The sequence below is a fragment of the Mus pahari genome, chromosome 6 (genome assembly GCF_900095145.1).
Source record: "Mus pahari chromosome 6, PAHARI_EIJ_v1.1, whole genome shotgun sequence".
In the NCBI taxonomy this organism is placed as follows: Eukaryota; Metazoa; Chordata; class Mammalia; order Rodentia; family Muridae; genus Mus; species Mus pahari.
Window position 1 is genome coordinate 80,518,525 of NC_034595.1, and position 12,910 is coordinate 80,531,434.

At 48.9% G+C, this 12,910-nt stretch overlaps 1 protein-coding gene across 1 annotated transcript in view; it reads left to right on the forward strand.

Moving 5' to 3' along the window:
- The first annotated feature begins 644 nt into the window (after positions 1 to 644).
- Positions 645 to 12,910, forward strand: part of Bsdc1 (BSD domain containing 1) — a 25,604-nt gene continuing 13,338 nt past the window's right edge. The window contains exons 1-9 of the mRNA XM_021200037.1: positions 645 to 682; positions 925 to 985; positions 4,152 to 4,268; positions 5,445 to 5,612; positions 7,756 to 7,810; positions 10,356 to 10,471; positions 10,845 to 10,913; positions 11,096 to 11,174; positions 11,966 to 12,421. Coding sequence (XP_021055696.1) covers positions 672 to 682; positions 925 to 985; positions 4,152 to 4,268; positions 5,445 to 5,612; positions 7,756 to 7,810; positions 10,356 to 10,471; positions 10,845 to 10,913; positions 11,096 to 11,174; positions 11,966 to 12,421 — 1,132 coding nt within the window. The 5' untranslated portion in view covers positions 645 to 671. The remainder of the gene's footprint in view (positions 683 to 924; positions 986 to 4,151; positions 4,269 to 5,444; positions 5,613 to 7,755; positions 7,811 to 10,355; positions 10,472 to 10,844; positions 10,914 to 11,095; positions 11,175 to 11,965; positions 12,422 to 12,910) is intronic.

Below are 12,910 nucleotides of genomic sequence, written 5' to 3' on the forward strand. Positions count from 1 at the left end.
GGAAGGAAGAAGAAAGAAAGAAAGAAAGAAAGAAAGAAAGAAAGAAAGAAAGAAAGAAAGAAAGAAAGAAAGAAAGAAAGAAAGAAAGAAAGAAAGAGACTATGTATCAAGTATCTGCCTCTCCCAAGGATCCTGGGAGTCATCCCGAGGAGAGCTGCGAGTTAGTCTCTGGATTCTCCCCCACAGCCTTACTCTGGCTCTGAGCTCCGCAATCCGAGTTTGCTAAATTAGCCTGCGGCAGATCGTTAAGGAGCTGCTAAGCGGCTGGCTTCACAAAGGGGGGCAGAACCAACACTAGATTCTCAGAACACAACGTTCGAACCCGGCCCCTCCTTAACTCGCCTCGCCTTCTAATTGGTGGTCTAAGGGGCCTGCCGAAATTGGCCCAGAGAGGCCTCTGTAGTCAGGGGCTACCGGGAAAGCTAGCGGCTGGTTGGTGGGACCCGAGGACAATCTTAAACACCATTGGATCGAGAGTTCAGAGGCGGGACAAATCGCATTCGGGACACGGATTGGACAACGGCGAGACCCATGGCTGTAGGGGGCGGGGATTGGGCGGAGAGCTGCCCTCGTGTTAAGATTGGGGCACGCTCTCGGGGGCGGAGCCTGAGGGGGCGGTGCCGTGTCGGAAGTCAAAGGTCGGTAAATAGTGGTGATGTCATGCTGGCAAGATGGCGGAAGGGTGAGCTCGGCGTTCCGTTTTCTGGCGTTGGGGGCCTGGGTTCTCCAAGGGCTGGGGTCCTGGGCCAGGGGTCCCTGCTGGGGACAGGCTGCCGGTGCGGGTGCGGACTGTGCTGGAAAGGCAGAGCGGAGGCGTGGTGCGAGGGCATGGGAAAGCGGCCGGCCAAGCCTCATCCGCGGGCCCCAGCGGAGGCTGGGCAGGAGTCGCCCGGCAGGGCCGTCAGATGTGTCTGTCTTCCACAGGGAGGACGTGGGGTGGTGGCGGAGCTGGCTGCAGCAGAGCTACCAGGCAGTCAAAGAGAAGGTAAGCCGGGCCAGCACCCTTCCCCTCGGCTGGGCACCGCGGCCGATTCCTCGCAACCAACCCCAACCCCAGCTAGACCCTGCTTGGATTTTGTTTTTGAGCTTCTGTGAGGCCATTTACGAGACAAGGGTAGAACCCGACCACTAACAACACCTTACTCTTAAACAGCAATGTTAAGTATTCGAATATATGACAGTCGCTACTCTTGAGACAGGTTGGGACGATACAGACCTCAGCCAAACAGACGGGCATGGGCCTCACAAAGGTCCGTCCGGTGTGGAGGCAGTCAAGCAAAATAGCTGCTTAGTTACTGTTGTGAATACCGTGAAAGGGAAGTCCCTAGTTGTCCAGGCTAGGGAGTCATGGGCATGCCAAGGAAGGTGTAGCCAAGAATCCGCGTAGAGATGGAGATTGCCATATGCGCTGGTACCTGATGGTGCCTATGTGACTGGTTTGCAGAGGGATGTGGGGGATGGCCAGAGAGTGGAGACCTGGGGAAGTGGCTGGCTAAGTACTGTGATGTGACTAATGCTTGTCCCAGTAGTAGGCAATGCCAGTTGGTGTTCCTGTTTTATCCCACATTCCTTTATTTAAAGGCAGCCCAACTAAGTCTTGGAATAACTAATTACTGTTTACCTCAAGCAAATGAAGGGAGTCGTGCTTCGGGGCAGACTCCAGAGAGGCTTCTGATCGCAGATCAGCCCAGTACTTTAGGAGTGGGTTTTTTTGGGGGGTGGGNGGGTGGGGGCGTGGTTTCTCCTTGGTCTGCATTCTCCTGGGGGTAGCCTCCTCTCAAGCTACAGCTCAGCACATCCGAGAATTCCCTGTGCTGGCTGTTTTGTTGACGATGGAGAGGCAGGACTTTAAATATGAGACCTCAAGGAAGCATGCAGAGAAAGTGTGATATTCAGCAGGTGTCGCGTCCCATGAGGACTTCCCGGGTGTTTCAAAGCTGACCTCAGGAAGAGAATCTCTCCCTTTAGTTCCTTACATTTCTGGGAACTTGGGCAAGTTATTTTGTTGTTATGGGTGGTGGTGGTGGTTTGTTTTGCTTTGAGATAGGGTCTCATTGTGTATGTCGCCCTTGGCTGCCCTGGAACCCTTCTGTAGACCAGGCTGGCCTCCGCCTCACAGAGATCCACCTCCTTGTGTTCCTGCGTGTTGAGATTAAAGGCATGTAGCATATGACTTGGGCAAGTTGGTTGATTTCCTTTTTTTTTTTTTTTAACCTTTCTGAGCTTCACTTCCTCACTGTGAAATGACAGTACCTCTCTAATGTCATGAGGATTACATGATAATACACAGAACACTAAGACAATATGTGGCACTCTAGGTGTTACACAGGCACTCGCTCTTTATTAAGTGACTCAGTAAAACGTCGTCGCCATTTTTCAACTTTTCCCTTGCTCTTTTGCTGCCGTCTTTGCTGCTGGCCATCTCAGCTCCATTTGAGTCGGTGTCTTCCTGCTCTCTTAGCATACGTTGTTCCATTTTGAGAGGGCCGTGTAATCTGCCTTCCTCTGCTCGCTTCTTTCCTGCTCCTGTCGTGAGTCTCCTGTACACTCACCCATCCAGTGCATCCGAGTGCATGTGCAGACACAGCACAGAGAAGGCTCTGCTGCATTGTGTGCTCCCCCACGACAGATGCCCGGTCTCACTTGGTCCAGGCACACCCCCCCCCCAACAGACCTTTTCTTCCTCTTCTTTTCCTCTTCCCCTTGACTTCAGAAACTCTCCCCTCAAGTCCGTGCTCAGCAGCCTGGCACACTTTAAAAATACGACGTCAATAAGCTTGATTTCGGGTGACTCCCTCCCCGCCCCGAAGCCACCACCTGGACACTTATCTGTAATGACACCCATTTCACACTTGCCAGCTCCACTGGGTGCTTTTTAGCCCTTATCTTTCTGGAACTTTCTTCAGCCGTTGACGCTACCATGCTCCCCACCCCACCCTACCCCCATCTTTTTTTTAACTGTCACTCTTTTGACTTTTGTGCTGTATCTCTCTCCCAGTTCTTTCTCCACACCCTTGTGCATTGTGCAGATGTTTCTTTCCTGAGTGTTGCACTCCTGTCCCTCTACCTGCCCTTTAAAGATGGGGCTCTGAAGATCTTTGGCTTTGCAGGCTCTGTTGTGCACTTCTTGCAGGCGACACCTGCATCTTTCTCTAGACACTTTGGTGCTAAGCTCTTAGGACAATTACTCTTACTGGCTAAAAATGGGCCAATATCAAGAGTGTCATATTAAAAATGAACATCTCATTGTGTCCCACATGCTTCACCCTCTTAGTGGTTCCTTATTGTTCCACTGTGTCATGCCAGGTCAGAAGTAGGCAGGCCTATCCTAGGAAAAACCAGAATACTCAAAAACACGCTCTGGCTGGGCATGACGGTGCACATCTGTCATCTCGGCCCTTGGGAGGGAGGCGGGGACCAGCCTCCATAGTAAACCTCCTCAAAAGAAAACATTGAGGGGACTGATCCCCTGGGAAGTGAGAGGACATGCAAGGTGGGGTGAGCACAGGTGCTCCAGGAAGTCATGTTGGAGCTGGCGAGCAGGAGATGAGGAAGTCACAAGCAGGCAGCAGAGGGCCAGCTGGCTCAAACTAGCTCTGAAGCAGGTCAGCCAGACAGGCAACTATCACTCATTCCAAAGAAATTGATGGAGATTCAAAGCCCGGAAGAGTGGAACCAAGACCTGGGAGAGAATCCATTCTTTTGGGATTTAGGAGGAAAAAAAGGGGGGGGGGGCTTTTAATCCCAGCACTTGGGAAGCAGAGGCAGGGAGTCTTTGAGTGTAAGAGAGTGAGTTCCAGGACAGTGAGGGATACACAGAAACCCTGTCTCGTAAAATCAAACCAAACAAAACAAAACACCCATACCAAGTTTTAAAAGCCTGTTTGGAAATTATGTGTATGTTTTTAATGCTGTTCTGGTTTTGAGATTATTTGTTAAGAGAAAAACAATGAATGACTTGTGGTCTCATAGTTGTGAGTGCCTGAGCTGAGACTCAGTCCTTAGTCTAGGGAATCCCAGGTTATAGAATCAGGACAAGTCAGCATGATTCCCATTGTCACTCTTAGGGCTCTTAGGTCACTCACGTTCCCACATAAGTACGTGGGATGCTGGAGTCTTCCAGCTTTGTCCTCCTTCTCTGTCTTCCATAGTCCACGGAAGCTCTGGAGTTCATGAAGCGGGACCTGACAGAATTTACCCAGGTGGTACAGCATGACACGGCCTGCACCATAGCAGCCACAGCCAGTGTGGTCAAGGAGAAGCTGGCCGTGAGTACTGCCACACCTTGAGTGACCGCCCCTCACTGACTGCTCTGGCCTGGGAGCCGGGTGGGCATGGCCCTATGTGAAAATCCAGCCCAAATGTACTTGGTAAACTGTTGTGAGTCTAACCTGTAACAAGCACCACTTCATTGGTTTATCTTTATGACTGTATACTTCTGGCAGCATGTGCGCCAGATGCTACGATAGGTTCTGGGTTGCAAATGCGTAGGCAGCTCAATCAAGAATAAATCCTGCTAGAGGCTGGAGGGACGGCTCTTTCAGAGAACTTAAATTCAGTCCTCAGGGCTCGTGTCAGACAGCTCACAACCACTTGTAACTCCAATTCCAGGGGCTTCAGTGCCCTCCTCTGGCACCTGCAAATCCATACATGAATACACACACACACACACACACACACACAAACTTTTTAAAGAAGAAGAGATAATGTCGATATATACGAACACTTGGAAGAATCTTGTATCAGCAAAGCAAAATTAATATTATAGTTTTACATAAGATGTTGTAGTCTGGCCTGCCTTTCAGTTCATTATCCCTGCAAACAAATGGCATACTGACCCATGATGGATGGCTACTTGTGCCTCCAGAGGAATCATTTGCCTTCAACTGTCCCTGTGTCAAACAAGGCTGGCTGTCCATATGTCTGCCCAACATCTGCAGGATATTTTACTTCCTTAGCAATAATAAAAACGTATGTCAGATAACATCCATGACTTATTTATCCACAAAAGACAGACTCAGAGAAGATTTCAGTCTCAGAGCCACCAGTGTTAGATCTGGGATTCAACACTGCCACCCATCTGGGCCTTCTCTCCTGTTAGAGTGACATGGGTCTTCGTGTGTGTGTGTGTGTGTGTGTGTGTGTGTGTGTGTGTGTGTTAGGCCGGGACAGTGAGCACTTTTACCTGGGCCGTCTCCCTAGCCCTCCTGACACTTTTTGATAACCTTGCCTGATACTTCGTTGTGACAACCTGTTGAAGCTCTCTTCATGCCTACCTTGACCTCGTTCTACATCCCAACTGGGACTGGGGGGCTCTGGTTACCTCCTCTGGTCTGAGATGGGGAGAAGGATTTTTGCTCTGATCCTGTATCCTCCCCGATACTTACCCCAGATTGAGTCCTGCCCCTAGCATACTGTCTTCCTTTCTTTGGTTTTCTCTGCAGACTGAAGGCTCCTCAGGAGCAACGGAAAAAGTGAAGAAGGGGTTATCCGATTTCTTAGGGGTGATCTCAGATACCTTCGCCCCCTCTCCAGACAAAACCATTGACTGCGATGTCATCACCCTGATGGGTACGCCCTCTGGCACAGCTGAGCCATATGATGGCACCAAGGTATTCGCTGGCAGCCTTTGCTGGAGATTGAAAACTCTCCCTACCAACCTTTGATCATAGGAGTAATCATGTGTTCAGGTTTAAAATATACATAGATTTGTATAATTGGGGAACATGAGTAAAAAAGTAGGTAACTGCTGTCCTTTTTTTGTTCATTTGTTCGTTTGGGTTTTTTTGAGTAAGTGTTTCTCTGTGTAACAGCCCTGTCTGTGTTGCTCTGTAGACCATGCTGACCTAGAATTCAAAGCGATCTGCCTGCCTCTGCCTCTCTGCCTCTGTATTCCTAACCCCATGATTTCATTACCCAGAGATAACCTCTGCTTGGCTCCTAACCTTCCATATTGCTGCTGTTGTTCTTTACAAACATGAATAAAGATAGTTTGAGGATTTTCCTTTTAAAAAGTACATTTCAAATGTATTATTTTAAAGAGCTATATAACAAGGTGTTAGCCTCTTTCCTAGCCCCTTCTGAGTACCTTTACATCACTGCAGTGAGGACAGAGTGCATCATTATCTGTTCACTCTGGTGTCACACATTTGGATCCCTTTCAGCGTCGACCATAGTAAGGACGCTGAGAATATCTTTGGGCCATAATTTCCTTCACATGTGGGTTCTTTAAGACTAATTTCTGCTAGAATTAAGTGTAGCAGTTAGGACCCGTGAGCAGCAGCTAGAGCAGTATGTTTGTATGTCTGTCTCCTGTTGCGTGGTCAGTCTCTCTTGAGTTCGCAGAGTGGTGTCATGGTGGTAGGGCCTCGTTGCGTCTCGCCACATTGGATTCCCATTCCACACTTGCACTACTGGCACTGTTTATGATAAGAGTCTTAGGTTCTCAGAGTGGCTCATCACCAGCACTCGCTTGCTGATGTTCCCAGACAGACAGACAGACAGACCACACTCTGTGCCTGGGAGGGAGAAGGGGCCTTTCTTTTTTTTTTTTTGGTTTTTCGAGACAGGGTTTCTCTGTGTAGCCCTGGCTGTCCTGGAACTCACTTTGTAGACCAGGCTGGCCTCGAACTCAGAAATCCGCCTGCCTCTGCCTCCCGAGTGCTGGGATTAAAGGTGTGCGCCATCACTGCCCGGCTAGAAGGGGCCTTTCTTTTTTTTTTTTTGGTTTTTCGAGACAGGGTTTCTCTGTGTAGCCCTGGCTGTCCTGGAACTCACTTTGTAGACCAGGCTGGCCTCGAACTCAGAAATCCGCCTGCCTCTGCCTCCCGAGTGCTGGGATTAAAGGTGTGCGCCATCACTGCCCGGCTAGAAGGGGCCTTTCTTTTTTTTTTAAAGATTTATTTATTTATTATATGTAAGTACACTGTAGCTGTCTTCAGACGCTCCAGAAGAGGGTGTCAGATCTTGTTACAGATGGTTATGAGCCACCATGTGGTTGCTGGGATTTGAACTCAGGACCTTCAGAAGAGCAGTCTTAACCGCTGAGCCATCTCTCCAGCCCCCCTTCCTTCCTTCCTTTCTTTCTTGTTTGTTTGTTGGTTTGGTTGGTTTGGTTTGGATTTTTCAAGACAAGGTTTCTACGTGTAGCCCTGACTGTCCTGGAACTTGTTTTCTAGACCAGGCTGGCTTTGAACTCAGATCTGCCTGCTTCTGCTTCCTCAGTACTAGGATTAAAGGCTGTGCTGCCCCCTGCCCAGCTTTACTGATGGACTTTTAAATTTTAATTTTATCTGAGAGACACTATCACTGTATAGTGTTGGTTGGCCTGGGACTCAGTATGTAGATCAGGCTGGCCTTACACTTACAGAGATCTGCCTGCCTCTGCTTCTCGAGTGCTAGGGTCAGTAAACGTGTGCCACCACTCAGCCTTGTTGTATTTTGATTTGGAGACAATTATATTATCTCACAATTTGTCCTTAAGTTTGGACTTTATTAACATAATTGCATTTGACTTTTTTTTAATTTCACATATTTCAAAAGGAGTTGTATATATGGTTTTATAATCTGCTTACTGTGTTTTCTTGGTTCTCAGGATTGGAATATCGGGTAAGAGGCTTTTTCTGAGGCCGTCCTGAGGGGTTAGCCACTGTGATCTCTGATAAATGACATCCAACAGGGGGACCAACTTGTAGCTGATGTCACTGGGCATCCACCTCCCCAGAACTTCTCTTCACTCTTGTCTTTTGCGTACAGGCTCGTCTCTACAGTCTGCAGTCAGACCCGGCCACGTACTGCAACGAACCAGATGGTGAGCAAGAAAGCGGTGGGAGTGGACTTCTGGGGCACACACGTGGGGGGATATGGGTGCTGGGTTTCTATTTTAGGTGTCATGGACCAATATATATAATATATATATTATACTCTGTAGGTTAGGCTTCGTCCCTTTTCCTCCCTGAACCTCAAGTATCGTCACCCTAACTGTTTCTTGAAAAGGCTTTTTTCTCAGGGCCCCTCGTCTTCTCTGTTCAGATTGCTGCTATCCCTACTGCTCCCCCAACCCCACCACCACCCCATTCCTGTCCACTATGCCCCATTCTGGAAACTAGAAACAGAAACGAGTAAGCCTTCAGACTGTCCATTCCTTCAGAGCCAGGCTGCAAAGAGAGAGAAATGAAAGACAAGGGATCAGGCAGGGGTAGTAAAGAGTAGATTGACTCCTGCAGAATGACGGGTAGTGGGCATCCAGAGAAATGCTCCTAACCTAGCCTGTGGAGCCTAGAAATAACGTTTAGGAGTGGAAGGCTATTCAGGCAAGGGTAAGAATATGTTTGAGGGCCAGGTGTGGTGTTGCACGCCTTTAATCCCAGCACTCGGGAGGCAAAGGCAGGCGGATTTCTGAGTTCGAGGCCAGCCTGGTCTATAAAGTGAGCTCCAGATCAGCCAGGGCTACACAGAGAAACCCTGTCTTGAAAAAACAAACAAACAAACAAAAAAGAAGAAGGGCTGGTGAGATGGCTCAGTGGGTAAGAGCACCCGACTGCTCTTCCGAAGGTCCGGAGTTCAAATCCCAGCAACCACATGGTGGCTCANAACCATCTGTAACAAGATCTGANNCCCTCTTCTGGCGTGTCTAAAGACAGCTACAGTGTACTTAACATAATTACTTAAATAAAATAAATCTTTTAAAAAAGAAATGTTTTTTTTTAAAAAAGAAGAAGAAGAATATGTTTGAAAATTCAGAAAAAACAGTGATCCCTTGTTTGGGGACACTAAACCAGAGTTGATGCAGCTGTGAAGGCAGCCAGGGAATGACTGGGGGGCTGTGTGTCAGAGAGAGCAGCTGTGCTTGGTCATGAAAGACTCAAGGTAATGCTTGTAGGCTTTTTTTTTTAGTTATACAGGCCTTTAAAAATCTGCCAGCAGGCAGGTACAATAGCAGAATCCTATAACACCAGCTACTTGGAAGCTGAGTGAGGCAGGAGAATTGAAAGATTGGGACTAGGCTGAGCTATATAATAAGTTCAGAGCCCAGTTGGGCAATTTAGCAAAACCTTTACTGAAGTAAAAATGAAAAGGACTTGGGATATATTTGCCTAGCATACACAAGGCCATAGGTTTAATCTCTACTACCAGAAAAAAAAAAGAAAAAAAGAAAAGAAAGAAACCTGACCAAAATGATGAGCCCAGTGATGGCACAGAGGCTAGCACAGCTAAGTGAGTCCTGGGCCAGTCTGGTGTACACAGTAAGTTCCAGGATAGCCAATGCTACATAGAGAAACCTTGTCTCAAAAACAACAAGCACTGGGTGGTGGTGGTGCACGCCTTTAATCCCAGCACTTGGAAGGCAGAGGCAGGCGGATTTCTGAGTATGAGGCTAGCCTGGTCTACAGCGTGAGTTCCAGGACAGCCAGGGCTATACAGAGAAACCCTGTCTCAAAAACAAACAAACTAACTAACTAACAAACAAGCAAACAGTGATGAGCCCTTTCTATAAAATTTTATGGGCTAGAGAGATGGCTCAGCAATTAAGAGCACTGACTACTCTTCCAGAGGTCCTGAGTTCAATTCCCAGCATCCACTTGGGTGGCTCACAACCATCTGTACTGGGTTCAATGCCCCCTTCTTGTGTGTCTGAAGACAGCAACAGTGTACTCACATACATTAAATAAATATTAAAGTTTTATGTTACAAGGCTAGGTATGTTAGTGTATGCCTTTATTAATCCTATGACATGGGTGGCAGAGGCATACAGATTTCTGTGAGTTTGAGGCTAGCATGGTCTACATAGCAAATTCCTGGCTAGCCAGGGCTATATAGCAAGACACTGGCTAAAATACACAGACACACATTCCCGCCTGTGGACCCTAGCTTTAAAAGGTCACATTGTAGAGTTGCAGAGAACTATTGAAGAGTTTGAGGCCTTGATGAGACTAATGGCAGAAGGTGAGGTAGGGGTGCCTAGAGATCCCACGTCAGTGGTAAGGTCAGAGTCTGGATGAAGAAGACAGCAGGGGAGAAGTAGACTCAGAGTGGTGAGGTAAATGTTGAGAGAAAGTGGAGGGCAGAGGCTCCTGGTCACGTGACGTAAGGGAGGGCAGACAGCATGCTGAGGACTGAAGTGGCAGCGGAGATAGATGATACTGGAGACTGGAGTCCTTTCTAGAGACTCTGATCTTGGAAGAACCCACCCACCCCTTCACCTTGCCTCACCTTTCCCCCCTTGGACCAAATGGTTTTGGAAAGATCCCTTGTGCTTTCTTTACTGTTCAAGTACAGGCTCAAGTGTTCTCTCTAGTTCAAGTGTTCTTTCCCTAGACACAGGGAACTGACAGTTGGTATCTGTCCCTCTGCAGGGCCCCTGGAATTGTTTGACGCCTGGCTTTCTGAGTTCTGCTTGGAGGAGAAGAAAGGGGAGATCTCAGAGCTCCTTGTGGGCAGCCCCTCCATCCGAGCCCTCTATACCAAGATGGTGAGGATCCCGCTGGCAGAAGCTCAGCTCCGAGCCTGAGTTGTGGGGAAGTGGGAAGGACGTGTAATGGGAGACCCTGTACAGCCCAATGGGCTGTGCTGAGCCAAGAAACTGCCAGAGAGAGGCTAGTTTACCAGCTTCTGGCAGACAGAGAATGGTGAGAGAAAGACCAGCCAACTGGTATAGGGGTACTGTTCTCCTTCCTTGGCTGAAGTTTGGCCCAGAAGATGGGTTTGGTTGGAATTAAAGTGGGGTAGAAGGGCTCTGACTAAGCCACGTCCTGTGTCTAGACTGCAGGAATGGCTGAGAGCAGACTAGTAACGACCCCATTCATCCTGCCCAAATTGTCACCTCTATTTTCCTTTCCCTCCAGGTTCCAGCAGCTGTTTCCCATTCGGAATTCTGGCATCGGTATTTCTATAAAGTCCACCAGCTTGAACAGGTATGCTAGGCTCACCCAGGAAGACCACCCTACCCTCCCAGCCCTGGGGGAAGCAGGCTGAATTTTTGTCAAGACAAGGAAGAGTTGAAGATTATAGTCCTTTCTGGAGTTGCCAAGGGCTCTAGGGTCAGGCCTGAGAGGAGGGTACCCGAGCCTCCTGGTCATTACTCTCTCACCCTCAGGAGCAGGCCCGGAGGGATGCCCTGAAGCAGCGGGCAGACCAGAGTCTCTCTGAAGAGCCTGGCTGGGAGGAAGAAGAAGGTAAGAGGCAGTGAAATGAGATGCTGACAAACGCGCCTGTGGTACTCTAGGCCTGCAGAGACATGGCATCCCTGGGGAAAGCCAGCGTGAAACAGTGTAGGAGCGAACAGTCAGAAATGACAAGCAGCCTGTCACACAGGGCTCATGGGACCCGGAGTGGGTACAGAAGTCACGTCACACGTGAACCTGCTGTGTTACTGTGTTACATAGTTACTGAGGAACCCGCTAAACATTTAGAGCCCTCCCCCCGCACCCTTCTACGTGAGCCTGCAGGATTGCTGTTCAACAGCCTGGCCCTCAAGAGGCAGATCTCTGTGAATTGGAGGCCACCTTGGTCTACATAGAGAGGTCTAGGTCAGCCAAGGTTACATAAAGAGACTATCTCAAAACAACATTTAAAAGAAGAGAGAAGACAAGACTGTGGCTCAGGATGTGTTAAATATTTACACTGTATGTCCGGCTTCCATTAAGAGCTTCCTGTGTGGTTAGCCCTTAGCAGAAGCCATTGTCCTTCTCACTGAGGTAGCAGATTGAGTGTTGACTGCAGTGAGATGAGTCTGGCCCAAACCCAGAGCAGACCGTCTTCCAGGCCTGTCTCAGGCTGTGAGTCACAGTCCAGCGTGGCCACTGTATGTGTGCCACTGACTATCAGGGATGTCTCCCTGGGCTAGAGTAGCCGTGAGGGACACAGGCTAGCCTTCATCATGGTAAACATGACAGGATGTGCATGTTTCAAGGCTGCTTGGGGCTGACTGAAATTACACGGCCTCTTTTCTGACCTGTCTTTCCAGAGGAGCTTGAAGGCATTGCACCCTCTCCAAAAGAGGCAAAGATTGCAAAAGAGACCAAAACCACTGCATCCCCTGAAGATGAGCCTGCTCCCCGGAGCCCTTGTGAGGAGGTTCCAGTGGAGCCCCCTGCAGAGGCCACCCCATCGGAGAGCAGCGAGAGCATCTCCCTCGTGACCCAGATTGCCACCCCCGCAGCTGAGCTACCTAAAGACCTGTCCCAAAAGCTGTTTGAGGCGTCTTTGGAAGAACAGAGTCTGGCTGAGGATGAGGGTGAAACTGGACCCCCACCCCCACTTCCCTCCAAGCCTCTAACCCCTGCAGGCCGAGCCAGTGGCTCAGAACCCAGGCCTCCAGCTAGAGTAGAGACCCTGAGAGAGGAGGTGCCCACAGACTTAAGAGTGTTCGAGCTGAACTCAGATAGTGGGAAGTCTACACCCTCCAACAATGGCAAGAAAGGTAGGTCTGAAGGTCTGAGTGCAAGCGGATGGATGAGCGGGGCAAGCAAGAGCTGCCACCATGGGCGTAGATGTATCTGTGTCCTCTAAGCAGATCCTGGGAGCAGACAACCTTCATTTGTGATCATGGAGGGTAGCTACAAACATATTACCGTATTTATTAGCTAACATTTACCTTGTCACTGAATGAAGGATGATGCATTTGGAAATTGTTGGGGTCTTTTTGTTTGCCATGGTTTTGGCTTTGTTGTTGTGGAGTGTTTTAGGGGGTGTTTTGTTTTGTTTTTTACTCTGTATACCATGTGCATGCAGTGCCCACAGAGTCAGGAGAGGGTGTTAGATGTCAGTGTAGGTGTTGTGACTCAAGCCCAGGTCCTTTGTAAGAGCAGCCTGTTAGTAACTTCTCAGTCGTGTCTCTAGCCTCTGGCTTTGGCTTTTTGTTTGTTTGTTTTGTTTTTTGTTATTGTTGGGTTTTTTTTTTTTTTTTTTT